Consider the following 22405-nt stretch of genomic DNA (forward strand, 5'->3'; position numbering starts at 1 on the left):
CTTTGATAATTTTTTTAATCCTTAATTTTTAACTGTATTAAACATAGAAAAAATATAGCAGACATCAGGGAACCCATCACCCAGATTTACGAGAATTCCACTTTTTGCAATGTTCATTTCAAATATTTTTATCATAAAATACAGGTGCAGATATGGCCAAAAGCTGTCCCCCAGGTCCACCCTGCCATCCATCCGGGGCTCGCCCTTGCTGACCGCTGGTGCACCTCCTCCTTGGGAGCATTATCTCGGGAGCACAATCTCCAAGCACAGGGGCTCACAGTGCCTCCCCTTTCCCTAGCCACTTTATGATGCTGTTACCAGTCTGTCGGCACATGCAAATCCAGTTCTTTCATTTTAACTACCAGGTGCTGCACCCCTGGATGAATAACTGTTGGGGCTGGGGGTGTAGCTCAGTGGTAAACTGTGCTTGACATGTACGAGGCTAGCACCGCACATGTGTGCACACATGCACACACGTTCATGCACATAAACGTGAGGAACCGTTTCTCTCTTCTTTTTATCATGCACATATAGCTGGGGGTGTAGCTCAGTGATAGAGCACATGCATGCCTAGCATGCATGAAGCCTGGGTTCCATCCTCAGCACCATAAAAAAAGTTAATTTTTTTCATGGATATATAGGTTTTAGTTTTTGCTATTTCAAATAGCACAGTAATATAAAGATCTTTATACATATTTCCAGGCACATTCGTGTCACATATGACCTTTACAACAGTTATAACATGTTGGAATTTGTGTACCTCTACATGACCTTGGAGAACTGTTTCATGTTTTAGAAGCTTAGTTTCCTGTTTTAGAAGCTTAGTTTCCTCATCTGCAAATCGGGGCAATAAAATGGCACAAATTCCCAGGCATGGCTGTAATGCATGCCTGTAATCCCAATACTTAGGAGGGTGAGGCAAGAGGATCACTATGAGTTCAAGGCCAGCCTGAACTACACAGCCAGACCTTGTCTCAAAAAGAGAAACAAAAAACCAAAGTGGCACAAATATTTGTGAAGATTCTGTGCTTCAATGCAGATGACAAGCAGCTGCCCCCTGTAAAGTGCTCCATGAGTACTGATCATTTATCCCTTGGGCTTTCAAGCTGCAGGACAAACTGAGAACCCTCCATATGGATGACACAGTGAGCGGCCTGGTGAGGCTCATGCCATGTGCTCCAGGCTGATGGGTGCAGCAGTGGAAGGGCAGAGTCCCTGCCTCTGATCCAGCCAGGAGTGGAGGAGGCACTGATGCTTCCCCAGGAGGTGACACTGAGCCAGGAGCTCCAATGAGGAGGTAAAAAAGGTAAGTGTGGAACTGGAGAGCAGGGGACTGGCCAGGCAGAGGGAGCAACAAACGTGAAGGGAGCAAAGGACATCAGAAAACAAGCCTGGAGCTTAAGAGATGGGTGTGAGGGGTGGCAGCATAAAACGAGCCTGGAGAGGTATCTTAGGGTAACAAGGAGCCATGGAAGGACACAGCAGTGAGAGCTCGGGTCCGTGTATTAGGAAGGTCAGACTGGCCACAATGCAGAGCAGGGTGTGAAGGGAGGAGATGGGCTGGGAGACCGACAAGGCCAAAGGTTGACATGGTAAGGGCTGAACTACAGCAGGTACGGCTTTAACTACCTAGGTCTGTCCCCAGCCCCTTTGCTAGACGCTGTCTCCGGGAGCCTGGGACTGCTGCAGACAAGACTGACACCTATCTGGGCATGGATCCATGGACATTTTCACCTCCTGCTGCCTTTGAGACAAGCCCAAAGCCTCCCTTCTCCCACCACAACTTCACACAGTGCCCATCACCTCAGCAACACCCCTCTTGCACGGGGGCAGTGACAGGAGGCGAGGAACAGGAGGTGACGGGAGCCTGCCCCAATCCCAAGAGGTCTGTCCTCACACATCTCAACTGTTCCTCTTCTTCCGGGGCTCACTTAGCACCTAGTCACGAGCAGTCCAATGTCCAGGTGACAAGGGCCACATGGCAGCGTCCTCACCAATGTCCCAGGATAAGGGATTGCACCACAGCCAGAAGCCACAGATGCTACTGAGGGGAAGGGGTGACTCATTCTAGGAAAAGGGGCTGGCAGCCACCACTGGGTGACCTTGTCTGCCATCTGGACATCAAATATCAAAAATGGAACAAAGACACATGTAAGAGGTGCCTCTGACCCTCCATTCCTTACACAGGGACCCCACTTACACCGCTAGCTATGAGTGCAAATGCTGTTTTTGACACCTCTACTCTCAGTGGCTGTGCTGCATCCCTGGCCCTCCACACTAGCACTCCACCTTCACAACATTCATCCCTTCCCAACTGCACATTGAACGCCTGCCTCCTCCCTGCTGGAGCTCCCAGTGGAAAGGCTTTGCCTGCCTCCCTTGCTGATCTTTCCTGTGTCTGGAACAGACTCAGCTCATCACAGGCCCCTGGGAGCATGAACATGAGGAAGGGAGAGCAGGAGGACCAGGCCTGCCAGGAGGAGACCACAGTCCCTGCTCAGAGCTTTGACTCTCGGGGCCTTTCCTATTCATCACATTGCAAAGAGCCTTCGAGACCCACAGAACACTGAGCCACAGGAGGCAGCTTGAGAAACTCTGGGTTAAACCACATGAAAAGTTTCTTAGCTGTTGGTCTTTCTGAATTTTTTTTTTGGTACCGGAGATTGAACTCGGGTCCTTGTGCTTGCGAGGCAGGCAGCGGAACCACTGAGCTAAATCCCTGGCCCTGTCTTTCAGAATTTTAATGTGTTCATATGTGTGATTCTTGGCGAGGACACAGCCAGCAGCCCCCACACCTCTCTGACAAGGAACCTCTCCTGTAAAAGTTTGAAACCTTTGTTCCACCCCTCAGCTGCTTATCATGACAATTTAGTGCCCAATTTGATGGAACTTTTGGGCAGGACAGGAAAATCCTTTCTGACAAATATAAACTACTTCAAGCCCCAATACATAAATGGGATAAAAACAAGTGGGGCCTGAGATCTCTCTGGCCATCACTTCTGCTGTCATCCCTGCCAGGAGCCCTAGTGCCCCGTGGAGCTCAGTCTGAAAACCAGCAGTGCAGAACTATGTCCATGGGTTGAAATAAGGTGCTCCACCACTGTCTCACCTTAGCAAGTCATTTAGCTTCACTGGGCCTCGGTTTTTCCATTTATACAGGCAGTCCGTCAGGTGGGATGTTTTCCGGCATCCTGGCCTTTCAGCTTTGATGAGGACTGCAATTCTGGGACAATAAACAGCCTAACTCAGGTTCTGTGGCTCCCTGATTCTAAGCCTCCATTGCCTTTTATTCCAGTTCTGGGGCTGCCTATGCCAAGTCCCGTGCTGGTACAGCACACCGGAGTCCAGGCTGTGACAAGCTGAATTCACTAACTGCGTGTGCTGCCCAGGGGCACAGGGTTCCCTGGAGAGGCCATGGCCCATGCAGGGTAGGTGGGGAGGGCTGAGTAGACCTAATCAGCAGCCACTCAGTGGGGAGAGCTGGGAGGGGAACCCAGGTCTCCTGACTCCCGCTCTATCTTTAGATCTCCATAGCAACTGTCTCCAGGGCACCAAGCTGAAGGCACAGGCTGAGCCAGCTGCCTGCCACAGGAGGGCGGGGCATTTACCTCCCCTGCCTCTTCTTTTGCTGGGACAGGACTCCGGGCTGGGGTCCTGAGGCAAGGAAGGGAGACTGAGCACAAAGCTGTTCGCAGTGGGAAAGGATGGGGCCAGGACAGAGGTAATCTAGGGTGACACCTTGTCCTGAGAACACAGTCAAGTCACAGAACGCAAGGCCTTCAGCACATCAGGCTCACAGCACTGAAGGAAAGTACGGTAATATTCTCCAAAGAGCACTTGGCTTCTCCTGGAGTTGTTTCCTAAACACTCAGGAGCACCAGACCTGAGCGGAAGATGAGGTCACAGCTGGAGCCCCTAAGGCTCTAATCAGAGGGACCAGGCAAGCTCCTCCCCTCCCCTTCTTCTGCACTTCTCCCTCACATCTTGGGCTCCTCAGAGGAGAAGCCTGGACGTGGCTTCCTCCGAGGCGTCCTCTCTGCCTCCCAGGCTGGATGCACTCCTCTCAGGGCTCCCACAGGCTTCAGTCTCCCCAGAAAACAAGACGCCAGGAGAGAATGACTAACGCCACAGACCAGATGAGAAATGGAGATTCCCAGAGGTGAGGACACTTGTCCAAGGTCACTCGGAAAGTTTTCAGCAGGCCAAGCCTGGACTCCTTCTGACTCTAGTCTGAGATCCTTCTTGTGTCCCCGTAGCAGACCCTTGGACAGGGCTCTGGAAGGGAGACCAGGGCTAGAAGAGGAAGTAGGAGCCCTTGGCCAGGCCCACACAGAGTAAGCACTTGGCCATGTCTTTGGTAAACTCAGGCGAGCCGCAGACCAATGCAAATGGCTTTCTCCGACAGCATCTGACCAGCTCTTCAATCAGGTCCAGGCCCAGGCGGCCAAAGTGGGTCTTCTCTCGGTAACTCCAAGGAAGCTGCTCTGGGGAGCTCTCCTGGGAAGACAAGAAAGAGCAGGGTGACTGCTAGGGGCTTCTCAGGTTTCACACAGCCAAACGGGGAAACGGAGGCAAGGAGGGTGGGAGGCCAACCTTCACAGAGCCCAGCCACGAGCCAGGCTTCTCTTCATCACCCTCACAGCAGCTGCTGCAGATGGGGCACAGGGAGGAGGAGGGACTCCCGGGCATACGACGGGCAGCAGCAGTGGCAGGCCCAGGACTCAAGTCTCACCACCTCTTGCTGCCTCCCAGCAGCCGCTGCACCTGGCACAGGATGGAAGTGCCCTTCACTGAGAGCTTCCCAGAATTCCTCCAAGACTATCTGATTGTCACCACACTGTGGGGGACACTTCTTGTTCATCTGTTTTAAGGTTTTACTGAACTGACATATTCACTTGATGGGTATTTCCTGAGGACTCACTTGGCCCAGGCCCTGTGCTAAACAATGGGGACACGGCAGCTGCTCAAACGCGAGGCTCTGGCCTCACTGCATGGGGCTGCATGGAACACAGGGCCCGGGGAGCAGTCACCACCAGCAGGGCTCTTTCCCTCAGGAAAGCAGCCGAATGGGCCCTCCAGGGATGCAGGAGGCCTGGGGGATGAGGCTCCTTCTCTTTAGGCCTCTCTAGTCTTGGCTTGAGGATTTTCTCCTCGGAGTCCCAAAGTGAAAGTTCCACATCCAGGTGACTTGGAGGAATCTGGTTTTTTTTTTGGTACCCGGGATCGAACTCAGGACCTTGTGCCTGAGAGGCAGGCAGCGGCACCACTGAGCTAAATCCCCGGCCCAAATCTGTTTGTTTTTAAGTGAACATTTCATTGAAGTATAACGTGCAAAAAAAACAAAAACAAAAAACCCAAAAAAAACCCCATATTATTAAGTATGTGTAGTTTGAAGTTTGTTTGTTTTTTTTTGAGACAGGGTTTCACTATATATTTCAGGCTGACCTTGAAGTCCTGAATACCCAGCTAAAAGAACTTTAATGAAGAGGAGAAACCATGTAAGGAGCACACCAACAAGGAAAACAGCCAGGAGTGGGACCATGACTCTGCAGACCTATGAAGGCCAGCTGCTCGTTCCCAGGGTGAGGGCACAGGGAGGGAGAGAGCAGAGCGGGAAGGCCCCACTCCACGCCCCAGCTGAGTGACTCATCTCTGAGCCCTGGGACGTAGGCACAGGCTGTGGAAAGCCCGTGTGCAGTAAACCAGTGAGGGTGCCCTTGGCAGAGCCTCTCGTCTCACATGTGCTTGCTGCAGCCCACCTCCCAGCGCTGGTCTGATCCCATGGACCCTCTGCTGGTGACGAGGGGGTCCCCGCTGATCTCCTGCTCCCTCTTCCCCCTCCCTGACCCACCTGATGAGGCCTTACCTCCCCTTTCCACTGCCCAAGTCCCTCAGGCCAGTCGGGTGAGGCAGACCCCTGCCCAGCTGTGCACAGGCTGGGTCTGGTTGCTGCTCAGGTGGGGAGGGGACTTGTAAACAGTGATGGTGCAGTGAAGAGGAAGGAGCTACCAGGCTGGGGCTCTGGAACAGCACCAAGATGGACTTGCACCTTAGGAGAGGTGAGGGACAAGCAGGTGCACGCCCGCACCCACAGAGACAATGACTCCAAGAACAGCACACAGGGAGGGCAGCCAGGAGCCTGGGTTCCCATAGTGTCCTGAGAGCAGCAGGGAGGGGCCAGAAGCAGGCCAGGGGTATGATCAGTTCTCCCTAGGGCTGCAGGATGAAGAGCAGGCAGGAAGCGGGAGGAGCAAGGGACCCCCTAAGGTTTCTGTTGCTGGGGCCCAGGCAGGGGAGGAGGCCTCCTGAGTCCAGAGTGGGTAGATGGGAAGGAGCCGCCACAGTTACTCCACTTTACCTACCAGGCCTTGACACCTATCCACCCACCTGCATAACCCCAGGTCAGCTTTAATGCTTGCCTCACGGCCAGGTCCAAAGGCCACCTGCCACCTGCCTCGTGAGGCCCTCCCTTCAGGCCATCAGTGTCCTGGACATCCTCTAGTACTTTGTGTTATCCATATGCATGACTTCTCAGTGGGACCACCTGGGTCCCATTCAGCTTTCCACCAGCTAGCTGTGCTATTCTGGCCAAGTTTCTTAATCTTTCTGTGCCACAGTTTCCAAATTTATAAAGGGGGCATGATGGTAGGATAAGCCCCATGAAACTGGTGGGATTAAATGAGTTAATACACCTAAGTGCTTTGATCCTTTTTTTTTTGGTCCCGGGGATTGAACTCTGGACCTTGCGCTTGCAAGGCAGGCAGCGGAACCACTGAGCTAAATCCCCGGCCCCACATAAGTGCTCTGAATGGGCAAGGCCCAGAGAAAGTACTCTGTGAGGAAGCCCTTATCAACTGTCCCATGGTGTCTGCCCTAACACAGGTGAGGGCTGCAAGACGATCACATTCATTTTTTGTGTCCCTAGCATCTGGCTTGTACTTGGGGACAGCAGAAGAAAAGGGGTGCTGGCCAGCAGCTTGGGTGACTACCCTCCTGGCCCAGGCTCTCAGGCAGGGTGGCTGGCGTGGCCTTTGGGCCTACTCTTAGCCCATTCCTCACACTCCTTCCCTGGGCACGTCCTGCTGCTGCTCTTGTTCACCAAGCATGCCTCTCTTGATGTTCATGCACACCTTGCCTCCTGAGGAGCCCAGGAACTCTGGCACTGGGGAGGAAAACCCAGTTTCCCAGCCCCCACCCACCCAGCCACAGTGGAGAGGATCATGTAAATTGTCAGGGATTATTTCAAACTCCCTTAAAGAGGATATTGATAAAGCCAGTGTCCACAGAACAGGGCAAGAGGGCTTACCCTGAGTAAGGAGGAATGGAGGGCAGGCTTTGCAGGGGACCCCCAACCGAAGAGGAGCAGGGAGAAAAAGTGGAGCTACAGACCACAGGAAGATAGGGAAACAGAGAGGGGCTAGCCTTGAGGTAAGATGCAAAGAGTCCACATGCTATATGGCCCAGGCAGGGAGGGCAGGGAGGGCCTGGGAAGGGTCACTGGGGTGAATGGAGGGAACAGAGAATCAGAGAAGAGGGATAAGGAGGTAGACTGCTTCCGGCTAGAGAACCTGCAGCCTGGTGAGTCTGACGGCAGCTGTCCTGGCATGGAGGAACGACATGAGGTGGCGGGGGGCTACTACATGAAGTCACCTGAACGCAGTTTGCTCCATCAGTCACTGACACAGTCCCTGCCCTGCCTGGCACCATGCTGAGGGCTGAGGAGAGAGTGCTGACTGGGACATGTGGTCCTAGCCTCAAGGGACTTCACCTGGTAGTGACCTGTCCCGTCTCCACAGGCAGGCCCCAGCCCAACCACTGGTGAAGACACACAGTGAGGGAGGCAGCACAGGATGCTGGGGAGGAGCTGGAGCTCAGGAAGGTGCAGCCATGGGCAAGTCCTGGCTCACCTGTCTAAGGTGACAGCAGGCATGACATGGCGGGCCCTCACCTCTGAGCTTTGTGGTAACACCTGCCTTCAGCCAGGTGCATGGTGGGTGCTCCACCAGGATCAGGGATTAGTGTGGCCTGGGGTAAAGAGACCACAACCAGTCCTCGAGATGGGTACAAGGGCACTACAGGGTCTCAGGGAAGGAAGTTGCCACACTGGGCTCACCTGGCTAAGTACGAAGACAGTGCGGACGTTCCAGAAATGGGCCTGCTCCTGCAGGAATGTTTTCAGGTAGATGCTGTCGAAGGTCTTGAAGCAGCAGACAAGGGTGACAAAGGTCTCATCATCTGCGTTGTCTGTGATGCTCTGTAGGATGGGCACCATGGGGGCCAGGCCCGTGCCCGCAGCCAGCATGAGGAGCTCACCATACTGGGGAGGAGAGTGACAGGCAAAGTGGGCTCTCACCCCACCCTACTGTGCTGCCCTCTCCTGGGCTTTCTAGAATGGACAGCACTGCCCTTCCTGAAAGCGTGTCCCACCCAATCAGGTCCCGTTACCTCTTCCAGGAAGCCACTCTGGCTTGTGGAGGGCAGGCCTTCGGCTGAAAGGGAGCCTAGCAGTATGACCCAACCATCGCCACAGGGGACGCTTACATCTTCTGCTGCTGTGGAACTCACTCCTTCCCAAGGCAGCTTGCTCCACTGGAGGCTGCCTGTCTTCCCACCTCACAGAGCTGAAGTCTGCTCCCACTCAAGCCCTGCCCACTCACAGCTCCATTCCATCTCTGGGATGCTTTCTCCGTCCCTGCAGAGATCTCAGGCCCCACCTTGGACCCCTTGAGCCTGCTCTCCTCAGAAGACATGAGATAATATACACACGTGCCTACCATAGCACTGGCCCCAAAGAGCCATGCAGCACAAGTGAGGCCCAGCACCATCACCTCCTCTTCTCTCAATCCATTCCCAAGTTCTGGGCCTCCTAACGAGGAGTAAGACTTTTTAGGTCAGTGCCTTAATGGCTGCCTGACCCATGCAGAGAGGTATTCTCCTCCCTCATTCTGAAGATTAGGCCTCTGTGTATAGAATCCCCAACTATGTGCTGTGGGTAAGTTCCTTCACCAATCTGAACCTCACTAGTTAAAAAAAAAAAAGAGAGAGAAAGTGATACTAACACTGCCCTGTAATAGCACCTATTCCAGAACTGTTGTGGGATTGCGTGAGATGACAGAGTCTCGTGTGGAGCCAAAGCTAATCCCATTAGGTTCCTTCCCCTTGCTAAGCCAGGCTCCTTCCTGCGGCCATGCAGTGTTGGTGCTTCCTCCAGCCTCCAGGGCTTCTAACTGCCTCGCCCCTCCTTCCTGTCACCCCCACTCAGGCTATCTCCTGGGAAGCCTTCTCCGAGCCACGGGCAGGCGAGGGTCTTCCTTCCTGTGCCCTCTGCGCCCCACACCTCCCTTGGTACAGCAACGGCACACTGTGGTCATGTGTCCACATGTCTGTCTCCTCCATCAGATGTCTGGGTCTCCGTCTGGCTCATCCCTGGGGCATTAACACTAAGATACCTGGGTGCCACCCTCAAGGCTGACAGAACGGCCATCTGTAACCGAGACAGCTGCAGAGGAGCAAGCATCTCGGCAAAGGTCAGGAGCATCCAGGTATCCTCAGGGGAACAGAGCCAAGCCCTGGCCAAGCATCAGTGGCCAACTGGATCATCCCTGCCCCCTTCCCTCTGGGCCCTACACCCATCTAGATGAGAAATCAGGACTTTCGAGTGTTCTCTGGATGCAAAGCAACAGACACAAGGCATCAGGAGGCTCCCTCAGAAAAGGTGGCCAAGATGACTTTGATTCAGCATCTGCTCTAGGCCAGGAGGAAACAGGAACAATTCCCATGCCCTGGCCTCAAGGCCCTGGAGACCCAGGGGCACACTCAGTTAAAATGCAGGGCTGAGCCACACTTGTGGTATCATGTCCCTATAATCCCAGGACTTGGGAGGCTGAGGCAGGACTGCCCCAAATTTGAGGCCAGCCTGAACTACATAGGGAGACTCTGTTTCAAAAAAAGAAAAAAAACACCAAAAACAACAAAATAGCAGGGCTGAGCACAGTACTTATACTGTGGAAGAACACAAGCATACACACCTCATGTTATGTGTAAAATGGGGTAGAAGCAGCTAAGTGCTCTCATGACAATTAAGTGAGTTACCATAGGGCAAGTGCTAAGGCCAGGACCTGCACATAGGAGGTGCCACCTGTCTGACCGACATTATTATTATGTACAGTGCTGGGGACTGAATCCTGGGCCTCCTGGGTGCTAGGCAAGTGCTTTAGCACTGAGCCACACCCCAACCCTGACAGCTGTATTATATATACACACATGAGTGAGAGTGTGTGTGTGTGTGTGTGTGTGTGTGTGTGTGTGTGCATAAGTACTGAGGCACCGAAGGGGACTTAGAAGAATATATACCAGGGCAGTAAGACTGGTATGTCTGTAGGCATTGCCTTCTTCTTTTTGTCTCTCTAGATCAGATTTTTGGGGGAGTAATGAACATGTGTTGCATTCATAATAAGGAAAGAAAGCAATAAAAGCTGTTTTAAAATTAAACAAAAAGAATGGTGAGGCAAGCATGATTGTTTTCGTTTTGCTTTGTTTTCCTAATTATAAAGGCAACAGGTGTTCATGGCAGGTAAATTGGAAAGTATAATGAAGAAAATAAAAATCACCCAGAATTCCACTACATAGAGCTGCTAACATTTCATTGCATTTTCCTTTCATATTTTTTGTGCAATTAGTTTCTAAACCTGTTGTATATTCAGTTTTGTATGTGGTAGATGCCACTTGGTTGTATACCTAAGTAAGCATAGAAAATAATTTATAAACATAATTTTAAAATTCAGGACACAAGTGTATCAAGCACCTGTAACCCCATCTACCTGGTCCCCCTGTCACTGGATATTCAGTTGTCTCCAATGTTTGCTATTTTAAATACAGATGCCATGGCATGCAAAAGAGTTGGCATTTTGGATTCTTTCTGTATGACAGACTTCCAGAAGTGAATTACTAGGTCAAAGGATTTAAAGACTCTTAAGACCCTTGGTACATACTGCCAAATGGCTTTCCAGATATGCACCGACTAATGAGAAATCCTTTCTGAGAAAGTTATTGGAAGGATTTGCCCATGACAAGAAGATGACGGCAAGAGCCTTCTGAGCCAGGAAGCAGCGGGCTCCTCCGCAGGGAGCCACGGGCTGCATTTAGTGTCGCAAGTGGAATGCAAACTGAACAGTATCTGAGTGCCACAGGTATTAAGGGTCCCAAAGACCAAGTACACAAGTCTGGTTTCATAAGCGATGGGCAGCCATGAACAGTCCTGGAACATGGCGGGTAGGTTTTTTGGGGGTTTTTTAGTGTCTATTCCATCTCCTCCCATGTCCAATCCCAAGGATCCTCTTGGGATTGGATTTAAGATCAACTAGTGGCAGAGTGAGATTCTACAGCCTGAAATATGACAATCACAGCCCTGCAGACAAGTTGGGGATTCCTCAGCATTTAGGGGACTGGCACTGACCTGGTTTGGTTTATAGAAGAAGTCTCCAAAAGGTCCTCGCCAGAAAGCTGTGTCTCCAGCTCTCCAGGACTCGACATATCTGGACATCAGCCCAGTCTGGTAGCACTGGAACCAAACATAGGGGGAGCTCAGTGGGACAGGCATGTGCTGCCAACCACACACCAGCCACACATGGGGAGCTCTTCCTGTCTGCTGAGGCCTTACAGGTGTGATCCCATATGATCCTCCTCTGCATCCTGCAAGATAAGGCTCAGAAGCTTATGCACATGGTAGAGGGCAAGGCTGGGCCGCAAACCCATAGGACTGAGGCCCCCACCAGAGTTCTCAAGTCCAAATGCCTGCAGGGGTTATGCAGGTAACATAACCCAATGAAGAACCAGGAGATGATGAATGGCAGCAAACTCAGGGTCAAGGAGGCAGCAGGGAATGGTGGGGACAGTGACAAACGGGTAAGAGAATGCTCTTCTAAGAAGGAAGCCCTCTGCAGTTATCAGTCCTTACTTTGGGAGGCTGATGCTACCAGATCTTCCTTCTGATTTTCTAAGAAGGGCAGAAAATCTGTATTTTTATTTAAAATCTTCCATTTTTAAATGTCAGAAATTAATCAAAAATTTAAAAACACCATGCAGGTCAAAACCAAGGACAGTATTTGTGTGCCAGGTACAGCCCACAGGCCACCCATTTGTAGCCTCTGCATTATCCTACACCATCTCTTGGCTGAATGAGACAATGAAGGTGTGAAAAGGATTCCTCCACGGGGGTGGGCAGACGACACTACCTGGGTGCCAGCCTGCTCTCTGCCCACGCCATGCTGGGACTGCAGGGGAAACAGATGGCCCTTAAGCTCCATGAAGGAAGCCATTGCCTGAAACATGGAAAGGACTTCCAAAACACCTGAACGAATGGATGAATGAGCCAATTAATCCAGATCCAAGTCCTACTCTTGAGGGGCTCTATAAGGCACCTATGTCTCAGACACACAAAGGAGAGACCACCCAGCACCCCGTGAGGAGGATAAAGTGTGGGGGGAGCCCGAAGGAGGGTGCGGTCCTGGAAGAGGAAGGTTTGAGTTGGGCCGTGAAGGATGGGGAAGATGGAATTCCCTGGGGTCAGGATCAGAGCACTGAGAGGACTCTGAGCCTCAGGAGTGCCACAGTCAAGGTTAGAACAGCCCCACCTGGGAGGAACAGGTGGCCATGGTAGGCCGGGGTGAAGGGGAAGCACTGGAGACAGGACTGAAAGGGTGTTTGGAATGAAGGGTGAAGGAAAGAGTAGGCTTTCATCTCCAGAGCTGCTTTTCGGCCCCCACAGCCACTTGTGATACCATCCCTGACTTCCACGGCGCCGTCTGCATGGGGGGGGGCGGTGCTGGGGATCACGCTAGGCAAGTGCACTACCACTGAAGTATGCCACTCCCTCCCCGCGCCAAGGACACAGCTTTGCTCCTGCCTTGTGGAGGCTGTGTGTCTCAGAGCACTCTGGTTTCTGGCCCCAGACTGGGGGAGGCACACCCAGCCATGGCCACAGAGGTTCTATTGCACAGACAGCACCAAGGAGAAGGGAAGGGTTCTTTTGTGTCTCCAGCAATCACACAGAACCTGGCTAAAGAAAAGGCTTGACACACACTCCTTCCACTGGTGATCACATTGCCCGAGGGGCCTTTGAGCTGTAAAATGGGGACAATGTGATCTACTGGTGGTTATGAGGTGGAAACAAGAGAGTGAGAACAGCAGTGCCCAGTGGCCAGCAGGTCCCTAAGTAGGAGCCCTCTCTTCTCTCTATCTGGGAAGGTAAACTCCCCCCCCCCGCCCCGCCCCCCGACTGCTGCTTTCCCAATTTGCAAAGACATTTTCGGCTCTTCTTAGCCAGCAGCTTAGGGATAATGAGGGCTTCCCGGCAAACGAAGGAAAAAACCAGCCTTGCAGCTGGGAAGGATCCAGCTGCTCCAGAGAACTGTCTCCAGGCTTATCCTCTCGACAAAAACACACCCAGACAAGCATCGCAGGGAAGCAAGCCATTTGGAGAGGATTTGCGGAATCTCCCAGACAAACATCAGTGTGCAGAAGGGATCCCATCCAGGCTTATGTGTGAGGGAATAAACTTTCATGCTCTGCAGGCAGGAGGGAAGGCGGGAGCCCGGCACAGCGCTGGGGTCTGTGAGTCAGGGGCCAGGCCTGGCCCACCAGCAGCACTTCTGCCAAGCCGGGACCTCAGCTCTTCCTAGGCCTCAGCTCGCTGGTCAGTGAACCAGGGATAACAATGCATGTCTTGGAGGGGAGGTTAGGATGGCAGAGCTCTCCTCCAGGAGTCCTGTTCCCTAGGACTCACTGGGGAAAGGATGGTCTAGAGCTACACATTAGGTTGCCCCATATCACATTGCTATCTCTGTAAGTTAAAAACATTAGAGCATCAGCAGTTCAGCCTCATTCAACCTAATTACCTTCTCCACATAATGCGACCTCCGTGACTTCTTACACATGTTGCCTGGTCTTCAGCTCTCGAGGGCGTTTTGTACCCACCCCACCTTGCTCATCTCACCTCTGCGGCTGCCCCACAAGCAGTCTCTCCTCCTGCCACTTGGCTTGGGTTGGGTACAATTCCCAGACCTGTTCTGTGTCATCCCTCCTGTGTCTGTCCCTTCAGCCTACAATGTCATTCCCTGCCACCATTTTTACTTCTTCCTCAAGGCCCATCTCCAACGCCCCTGCCCAGCTCCCCCGAGAGGCAGGGTCACATTAGCTCAGTCCACAAGGCCCTCCATGCCCCACCTATGCCTGATTCTCTCTAGGTGTCTGCTGCCCCCTCAGCCTCCCCTTCTGTTCTGGGAAGATGCACTGACATCCCCAAACCACCCTCTTTGGCCACCATCCATGCTGGGGTTCTCCACTCCTTAATCACATGGCTCACGCCAGGAGACCCAGCCTGCCAGCCTTGTACCCCCTGCTGCCCTGAGCTGGGCTGAGCTTCTCTGTCACAGCACCTATGGTGCTGTACTGTCTACAGGCGGTCACTGTCCTGTGTGGGCTCCTCCAGGGTCGGCACAGTGTCTGACTCGCCTCTGGCCCCCAGCCCCCTGCACACAGAAGGTGCAGGGAGCTTGTCCCTCTCCCTGTCCTGGCCCGAGCTCACTCGCCAGAGGGTAAAGTCTCCTGGGAATATGCGCTGCTCGAAGTAGGGTCCCCCTCCCCTTCACTTGGCTCCACTGCTCCCTCAAGTCAGCCTCCTCCCATGCAAACCCCAGGTGGAAAGTGCTCCATCCCAAAAGAGCTGGTGAAGGAGGCACTGGTTCACTGCATATGGCAGCATCCTCCACAAGCACCAACTCACCTTAATTAGAACTTCGAAGTATCCTTCTGCATTGGCAGGGCTGATGGGAGTATAGGCTCTCTGAATTTCTAAGTCTTCCACTACACCTCTAGGAAAGAGAAGCCTACTGTCAGGCAGTGGTCAGCTAGTCATTCAACAAACCCTCATTCAGCACTTCCTCTGTAAGGCTGGTGAAAGTACAGATGAATTCCAGTTATCCCTAGAGGACCTTACTGAGGGGCAGGTGAGGTGCTGCAGAACAAAGAGTGCTGGGCTCACCACTGCCACGTGTTGCTTATGAGACCCAGAGAGGGCCCTTTAGTGCCTGAGCACCACCCACAGCAAAATGGGAACGGCTATCTGTATTCTGATTGTGTGGCTACACTGGAAAGACAAGAGCAAGTGCTGCAAAAAATGGGCTGAGGATCTTGCTCAGTGAGAAGAGGGCTTGTGTGGTACATGAAGTCTTGGGTTTGGTCCCTGGCATTGCAAAAACAAAACAAAACAGGTTGACAAGGCAAAGTATCTTGGGTTTTTTCCTGACCTCAACCATAGAGCGGTAAAGACAAAAACAACTGCTGAGATTTATGGAACCCTTACTGCCACGCGCCAGAAGAAGCAGACCTGGAAGGATCCTAAAGGGGCCCTAGTTCAAAGCCCTGTCCTGCACAAACCCGCTCTGCAGTGTCAGCCACGGCCGACAGGACAGTGATCAGTAACAGTAACAGCCATTTGTATCAAATGCCTGCTACACATCCAGCACATTATATGCCGAATTTCATTCAAATTATAGCATAAATGCAGAATCTGGTGCAGTAAGGAGAGTCACTTGCACAGCTAAACTGTACTGCTGACTCTCGAGCTGGGCTCCTCACTGCTGCTCGGCCTGGGCGCACCCAAACACTCCTCTCTCAAGTCCCATGCAGGAAAACATGGTTTGCTCAGGTACGTAGAGAATAAACAGGCCTTGTCCCAGGGCATCAGCAGCAGGAGGGCTGGATGGAAACATTCATGAAACTAATGAGGAAACAAGAAACAGAACAGATGACATGGCTTAGATGCAAAGAGCAGCGACATCAGCTGCCACAGAGGTAAAACTGACAGGTTTCAGAGGGAGCAATCAGTGTCACCTGAGGTACAGAACCTCAGGTACCTCCTGGAGTTGGGTACAGAAGGAGGAGTAGGTGCTGACAGGTGCAAGCGGGGACAGGAAGGTAAGCAATTTCTGGAAGAGGGGGTAGCTTTGGGCAAAGCTCGGCGGCAGTGAGATACTGTGGGCAAGTAAGGAACCAATGGGTGGATCGAGGCTGAGACAAGGGATGTGGGCGAGTCCTAGTGGAAAGTGTGGTGCTCTAGAAGGCAGGTGAATGGGGAGTCACGGGGTCAGATGTGTGTTAAGAATGTTGCCAGTGTGGCTAAGAGGACAGGAGCCAACCTAGAAGCAGGGGTTCTGGGCATCCCTAGTTCATGGATGGAGCGCTCCATGGGGCTGGGACCCACTCTGTGGTTCCTCCTGTCCCCTGGAAATTCAAAGACTTCCAGCCAGTGCACAGGCCAGAAGATGCTGGACATAAGCATCTGGGGCCACTGCAAGGCAAGTGGCCAACCCTCTCCTGGGTTCCATCTTGTTTCTGACTGCTCTTCCTGTCTCCTTCGCTGGCACCTCCTTCTCTTGCCAATCCCACAAACTCCAGTGTCTTCAGCACTTCCTCTTTTCACACACGTGCTCCCAAATGCCAGCCAGCTATGTGCAGACAACTTCCAAAGCCTCAGACCCACAGAGCTGTCTGCCTGGCAGGTGCTCTACCTGGAAACCCTGAAGGCTCTGTCCCTGGAAAGGAGTGGGATGGAAGCAGAACTCTGATGTAGGCCAGAGGAACCTCAGAGGCATGGCAGGAGACAGGCTGTCTGGGTTTGAATCCTGCCTCCATGACTGATTAGCTATATGATTTTGGCCAAGTTCTTTGTTCTCAGTGACAGTGTTCGTTCTATCAACTGGTGCTAATCGGATTAGGTTAAAACCACAGGCTCTAGAGCCAGAGTGTTGCCTTCAAATTCTAGCTCTACCATTTCCTAACTATGTGACCTCAGGGAGGTTCCCAAACTTCTCTGATTTCATTTTCCTCTGGTGGATGATAAGGTCCTAACACATAGGGATTTGTGAGGCTCACACAAGTTCACGTATATAACTGTGCCATGGCTGATAAACACTATTAAAGTGCTCATTTATCTTGAAAATGTACTATCCAGCTCCATCTTGGGAACCCTCTGAGTCACACATGGCTCTTTCTATTTTGAAGATCAAAAATGGAGCCTGACGAGAGGTCAGGCAAGTTGCTCTGGATCATCCAGCCAACAGCAAAGCAGGGCAGTGAAGCTCTGGTCCTCCCACCACCTGAGTATACCTTAGGATGAGGTGCTGTCCGGGTTGCAGGCCGAGCTGGCTGTTCCCAGGCAGTGTGAACCGGACCCGGTAGGTGTCTTTAGTGAGTCTTTCCACAGCACTGATGTGGAAGGCCAAGAAGCTCTCTGGGTTCAGTGAGGAGGGGAAGCTCTACAAACGGAAAAGACGGTAGAGGCTGAGCTCAAGGGGCGCACGGCATCCTCCCCATGTTCCTGCGAGAGCTGCCTCAGTTGGTAAGCTTTCTGGGTGACAGACTGCAGCTCCAACTCACTTCCCTCTGATCCAACAGCATTACACTGCTAACAATGTTAGCACTGTACACTGGGGTTACCCTGCTTTTAAGCCTTCTGTAGCTCTCCTCGACCCCAGAATCAAGTGCAGGTTTTTTAGCCTATACTCAAGGGCCCAGTGGATGAACCTCAAGCCTCATTTTGTCTCTCATGCATCCAATGCCTGACTTCTCTCGCTCCTCCAAGAACACCTACTGCACCTATGTCTGGGTCCTCATTGCTCAAGGCGAACCCTCTATCCAGAACACTCACCTCCAGTGTATGAAAGACCTGCTCATCCTGCCAACCTGCTAAACTCCAGATCAGCACAGCTGAGAAACAATGGGCCTTTCAAGATGATCTAATCCAATGCCCTTATTACATCTGAGGAAATAAGAGGCTGAGCAGTAGTGGCTTACTTGTCCAAAGTCACACTGTAAGCAGGGACTCAAATTTATGAGTCTCAGCCCACTGTCCTTACCATTCCACCCCTCCCTAGGCCTCCTCTAGGAGGCTATCTCTGAATGTATAACTCACCTAGCGCTCTCCTAGAAAATCTCCACACCTGATTCATCTGACCTGGGACTCCCCTTGTCAGGCCAGGGTTGGGTACCAGCTTTGGAGCCCTGTTATGGCTATATCTAGATGTCCCTCCAAAGTCTCACATGGTCATGGGCGGGGCTCTTTGGATCTAGGGTGATGCTGGGATTAGGGGGTGCCCCACCCTGGGTGTGGGTGGACCTGCCCAAAGGACAGGTAGCCTGGATGAAATATAAAGGCAGGCTTGCTTGCTGCTGCTGCTACTTCACTGCTTTGCTGCCTTCTGCCCACCATAGGTTGTCTCTTCTCTGCAATGCCCCTCTGCCACACTGCCTTGGAGCCAGTTGATCACAGACTGAAATCTCTATAAACTGTGAGCCAAATAGACCTTTTCTCCTTTAACTTCGGGTAGTGAGTATTGTCTCACCAATGTGAAAAGTAATGAAGACAAACCCCAACTGCCCACATAGTGCCGACAGTGTCACAGAACCGACAGAAACTCTTGGGCTACTATTCTCAGGTTTGCCTCCACCACACCACTTCCTGCACTGCACTCCTCATGCAGGCTGAGATGACCAGTTCATCAGCAGCCAGAGCACCCGGGCACTCTCTGCCACAGCTGCCACGAGCACTGGGCCGGGAATCAGGAGCACCAGGCCAGCCCCAGCTTAGCCCCAGCTGAGCTGCTGCCCACCTGTGCAGCCTTACACAGGTCATCTGATCTTCTGGGTTTCGGTTTCCTTATCTATTAAAAGGGCCACTCATTCCTGATATATTTGTGGGGTTATCATAAGGGTCAGATGAGATAATAGAAAAACATTTTATAAAGTGTAAATGGCTATCGAAATGTAAAATCTTTTACAATTATTTGTTAAAATTCTTAGATTAAAAAATACTATTTTGTAAGATTTACAAGAATCATTTAACTATTTGTTTTAATAGGTGAAAACACCTACTATTTATTGAGCACCTATTATATGCCAGAGGCTTTACATATTTAGCTAATGAAATCCTCACAATAACTTACAAAGTATAAACAGCCTCATTATTCAGATGAGAAAACTGAGGTTCAGCCAACTACAGTGACATGGCCAAAACCACACATCTGTTTGAACTGGGGCTCAGCTTACACGTTATTATACTCTTGTGGTTTTTGTCCTTCTTCTATAAGTTGAGTTGTTTGAGGGTTGTAAACCTGGCATCTTTATCACCAATTTCCTGGTGCCTGGTACACAGGATGTGGTACTTAGTAGAACTAGGAGAAACTCGTTTATTCAACAAATACTTATTGACTATCATGCCAGGAGCTGCTCAAGATGCTGAGGATAGAAGAGTGAGCCAGAGACCCCTTCTCTTATAAAACTCACATTTTACCAAGGAGATAAGACAAGGTACATGCAAACAAGTACATATAGATGGTCTCTGGTAGTGCTGAGGATTAGGAAGAAGGACTGCAGATGTAGTTCAGTGGAAAAGTACTTGTCTAACATGTATGAGGCCCTGAGTTCAATTACTAGCAACACACAGACGAGAAAAAAAAAAAAGAGTGAACAAGATTTGAGCAGAGTCAGAAAGAAGTGGAGGAGTGAGCTACATAAAGATGAAAGCAGTGACAAGGGAAAATCACAGGGACTCCTTGGTTATTGGCAGAGCCCCCAAGGCTCTGACCTCTACTCCAACCTTCCAGAGGCAGAATTACAAGGAGATATTTAACAGGAATACATATGGTCATGTTTTGGAGTGAAACAAACAAACAAAAACAACTGCATTTGTTCAGGATCTATGATCTATATGATCTATAGCTTAGGAACCACATGTGTAAAGATAACTACACTTTGGTGCATTTCGGGCCAAACTGTGATGACCAAAAAGTAACAATGGGGCCAGGCTGCATTAACAGAGGCAGCAATGGGAGGAGATGTCTCTACTCCACAGTGGTCAGAAAGGACAAGGACCATGGGAAGTCTGCTCAGAGGCGAGAGACCAGGATGGGAACAGATTCAACACTAGACCTGTCCACAGTGTCAGAGGAATGGGTCCTCAGTTTCTCAATGTGTAGAATATGGAGCCGAACTCTCCAGTGTCGGACACCTATAATTGAAATTCTGAAAGCTCTTAAACACTACAATGAAGGCCCAGATTGCTTGGTCTAGACTATAAAGTTGAGCTCAGAAAGGGAAGAAAAAGTCAGTAGAGGGCAGCGAGGAAGAAACAACCACAACATGCTCTATTTACCTAGTATACATTATCGGCTCATTCATTCCATGGGGCAAAGACCATGTCTGTCTTGCCCACTCTCAATTTCTCAAGAGCTTGGAGGGCCTGGTGCATAATGGGTACTCGGCAGGTATTTGTTAAGTGAAATAAATGTCAGGCTCTATACCATACATTACAAATGCTTAGTCCCATTTTACAGATGGAGAAATTAAACCATAGGAAGGTTAATGAACTTTTTTGCCTACAACCACAAAACTGCTACGAAGTTTGTTCCAGGCCTAGACTTTGACCCCTGGCCTGCCAGCTTCTAATATGCACACTCTTTTCTCTGCTGTCCAGGGAAGGCTTCTAGAGCAGGTAAACACTGGCACCATGGCCCTCTAGTCTGAGAGGCAGCCTCCTCACCTGTGATTGCTTCCCACTTAGCAGGCTCCTGTCCTGGCTGGCTCGGGCTGCTTCCCACCTTGCCAGGTCTCGGTGATAGAGGTCAAACACACAAGGTACGCAGCCACTGCCACAGCACTGGGAGGGTAAGGGCTCCACAGGCCGCAGCTGCAGCCAGGCTTCCTCACCATCCTCCTCCTCCCTCTTGTCCATAATCAGTGGGGCTTGGCCAGCTTGAGAAGGACAACTGCATGCTCTTCCTGGAGCATGTCAGGTTCTGTGAGGCCTGGGTGAAGGAAAACATGGGGGTTATGCTGTTGTCTCCTCCATTTCTCACACCCTCTGCAAGGCGTGCAGGTGCCAGGCTGTGCAAGCACTGGGACAAGAATGGGTCAACCATGGAATCTACTGTCTGGTGGGGTGCACCTACCACTTATTACCACTGGTTTCCTCTGTGTGAAATCTCACAGTACATTAAAGTGTTTGGCTTCAGAAAATCTAGTTCAACTACACAGGAAATCTATGACTTCAGGAAGGTTTAGCAGGCTGGGACTCTTAGGAAGACAAGGGCAGTGTCTTATTCTTTGTGTTTTCCCACTGATCTCCGGTACTGCAAAGCAAATGAACAAAAAAACAGAAAGAAACTTCTAAACAAATATGGTCTGAGAGGCGGGCACAGAAATAGGTGCTGAGAGGTAACAGAGTAAACAAGGTAAGACAGAGCCTAGCAGCCAGCATGGTGTTCCAACGATCCAATCCATTTTAATTGTGTGCTATGTACCAGGTATGTACTATGAGTGAATGAGGTCTAGTCCTTTCTTTATGCCCATTTCTTACTCCACGTTGTTTTAGAGGCTATAAAGAAAAAAGGGAAAGAGTTCTGGTAACTGTAAACTGCTTAAACAGTGTAAGAGTTAGTCGTATCGGTCTCTGACTTACATTTACTTTTCCCTGTTTCTCTGCTGTTTTAGAAACTGGTGAAGTTGGCCATTTTCGTCATGAATTTCAAAGATTTGATCCATGCCTCCGCTCCACCTCTGCGTTTTTAGTCTATGAGGAGCCATCTTCAAGCCACATTTTGATAGATGTCTACTCTTCTGGCCACCTCTACCAAGCTCCAGACCTTGGCTGAAAGATCATCTCCCCTCGGGGGTCTCGCAGAACCTGCCCTTGTTACTATCAGTCTTCTATTTGTCTGTTTTGCATTTGTTTACTGAACATGCATTTACCAGGTGCCAGACATTGTTCTAGGTGCCGAGGACACAGCAGAGGATAAACTGAAACCTTTGCACTCACACAAAATCAAAATGGAAAACATAATATGACAGAGTTAAATCTAGAGAAAAGTATCAGGGAGAAGGGACAGGAAGTGTGTATTGTTTTCTTACTGTCCATGTCTCCTACTAAACTTTAAGCTCTACAAGTCACACATTGTGTTTTTCATAAAAGCACCCACAGCAGTGAGAAGCGGATGGAGCGGAAACTTCCCCTGGGCACTCACTACGTGCTGGACATGGTACAGGGGCATTAGCCTACGTACTGTATTTTATTTCTAGCCCCACTTTATTTTCACAGCGAGGGGCATTGGGGTCTTGCCTAAGTGCAAAGGCTCGTAAGCCGCGGAACATCCTGTGTCTAGTCGTGAAATGCGGCGCTCTTCCAATCTCGCCCTAGGCCCTGATGCGACCACTCACCTAAACTCCGCAAATTCCCCTCACGTGAGGATACTCGGGCGTTTCCTCCATACTCCCCCCGGGGAAAGGCGAGCCCCACCTACAACGCAAAGAGAGCCGCTTGTGGGGTGGGGAACAAGACAAGGATATCTTGACT

General features: G+C 51.1%; 1 protein-coding gene across 3 annotated transcripts; it reads right to left on the bottom strand.

The window, feature by feature from the left end:
• Cyb5rl (cytochrome b5 reductase like) lies at positions 1-22379 on the bottom strand. Of its 3 annotated transcripts, XR_002392077.2 has the most exons (8): positions 22270-22379; positions 20597-20861; positions 17167-17315; positions 14783-14870; positions 11456-11560; positions 8114-8317; positions 4594-4764; positions 4362-4497 (listed from the first exon to the last, which is right to left on the bottom strand). XR_002392077.2 is itself a non-coding variant. In XM_004874640.3 (7 exons), the coding sequence occupies exons 2-7, from the start codon at positions 20786-20788 to the stop codon at positions 4294-4296; spliced, it is 942 nt and encodes a 313-aa protein (XP_004874697.2). In that variant the 5' UTR covers positions 20789-20861; positions 22270-22379; the 3' UTR covers positions 1-4293. The 3 variants fall into 3 exon arrangements, 2 of the variants coding, with proteins under 2 accessions (XP_004874697.2, XP_021107733.2); XM_004874640.3 differs by lacking the exon at positions 4594-4764 and having other exon boundaries at positions 1-4497; XM_021252074.2 differs by lacking the exons at positions 4594-4764; positions 22270-22379 and adding an exon at positions 21515-22261 and having other exon boundaries at positions 1-4497.
• Positions 22380-22405: the final 26 nt, after the last annotated feature.

This window comes from Heterocephalus glaber, unplaced genomic scaffold (genome assembly GCF_053883595.1).
Source record: "Heterocephalus glaber isolate CG9 unplaced genomic scaffold, H.glaber_assembly_v1.0 deba00001449, whole genome shotgun sequence".
Classification (NCBI taxonomy): domain Eukaryota; kingdom Metazoa; phylum Chordata; class Mammalia; order Rodentia; family Bathyergidae; genus Heterocephalus; species Heterocephalus glaber.

Bases quoted from the DNA above. Each gene is read 5' to 3' on its own strand.
- Cyb5rl (XM_004874640.3), bottom strand. From the start codon at position 20,788: ATGGACAAGAGGGAGGAGGAGGATGGTGAGGAAGCCTGGCTGCAGCTG. The intron at 14,871-17,166 runs GTATACTCAGGT...TCTCTTTCCTAG, and splicing joins GGACAGCACCTCATCCTAAG to AGGTGTAGTGGAAGACTTAG. The intron at 4,498-8,113 runs GTGAGCCCAGTG...TTGTCTTCCCAG, and splicing joins CTGTCTTCGTACTTAGCCAG to GAGAGCTCCCCAGAGCAGCT.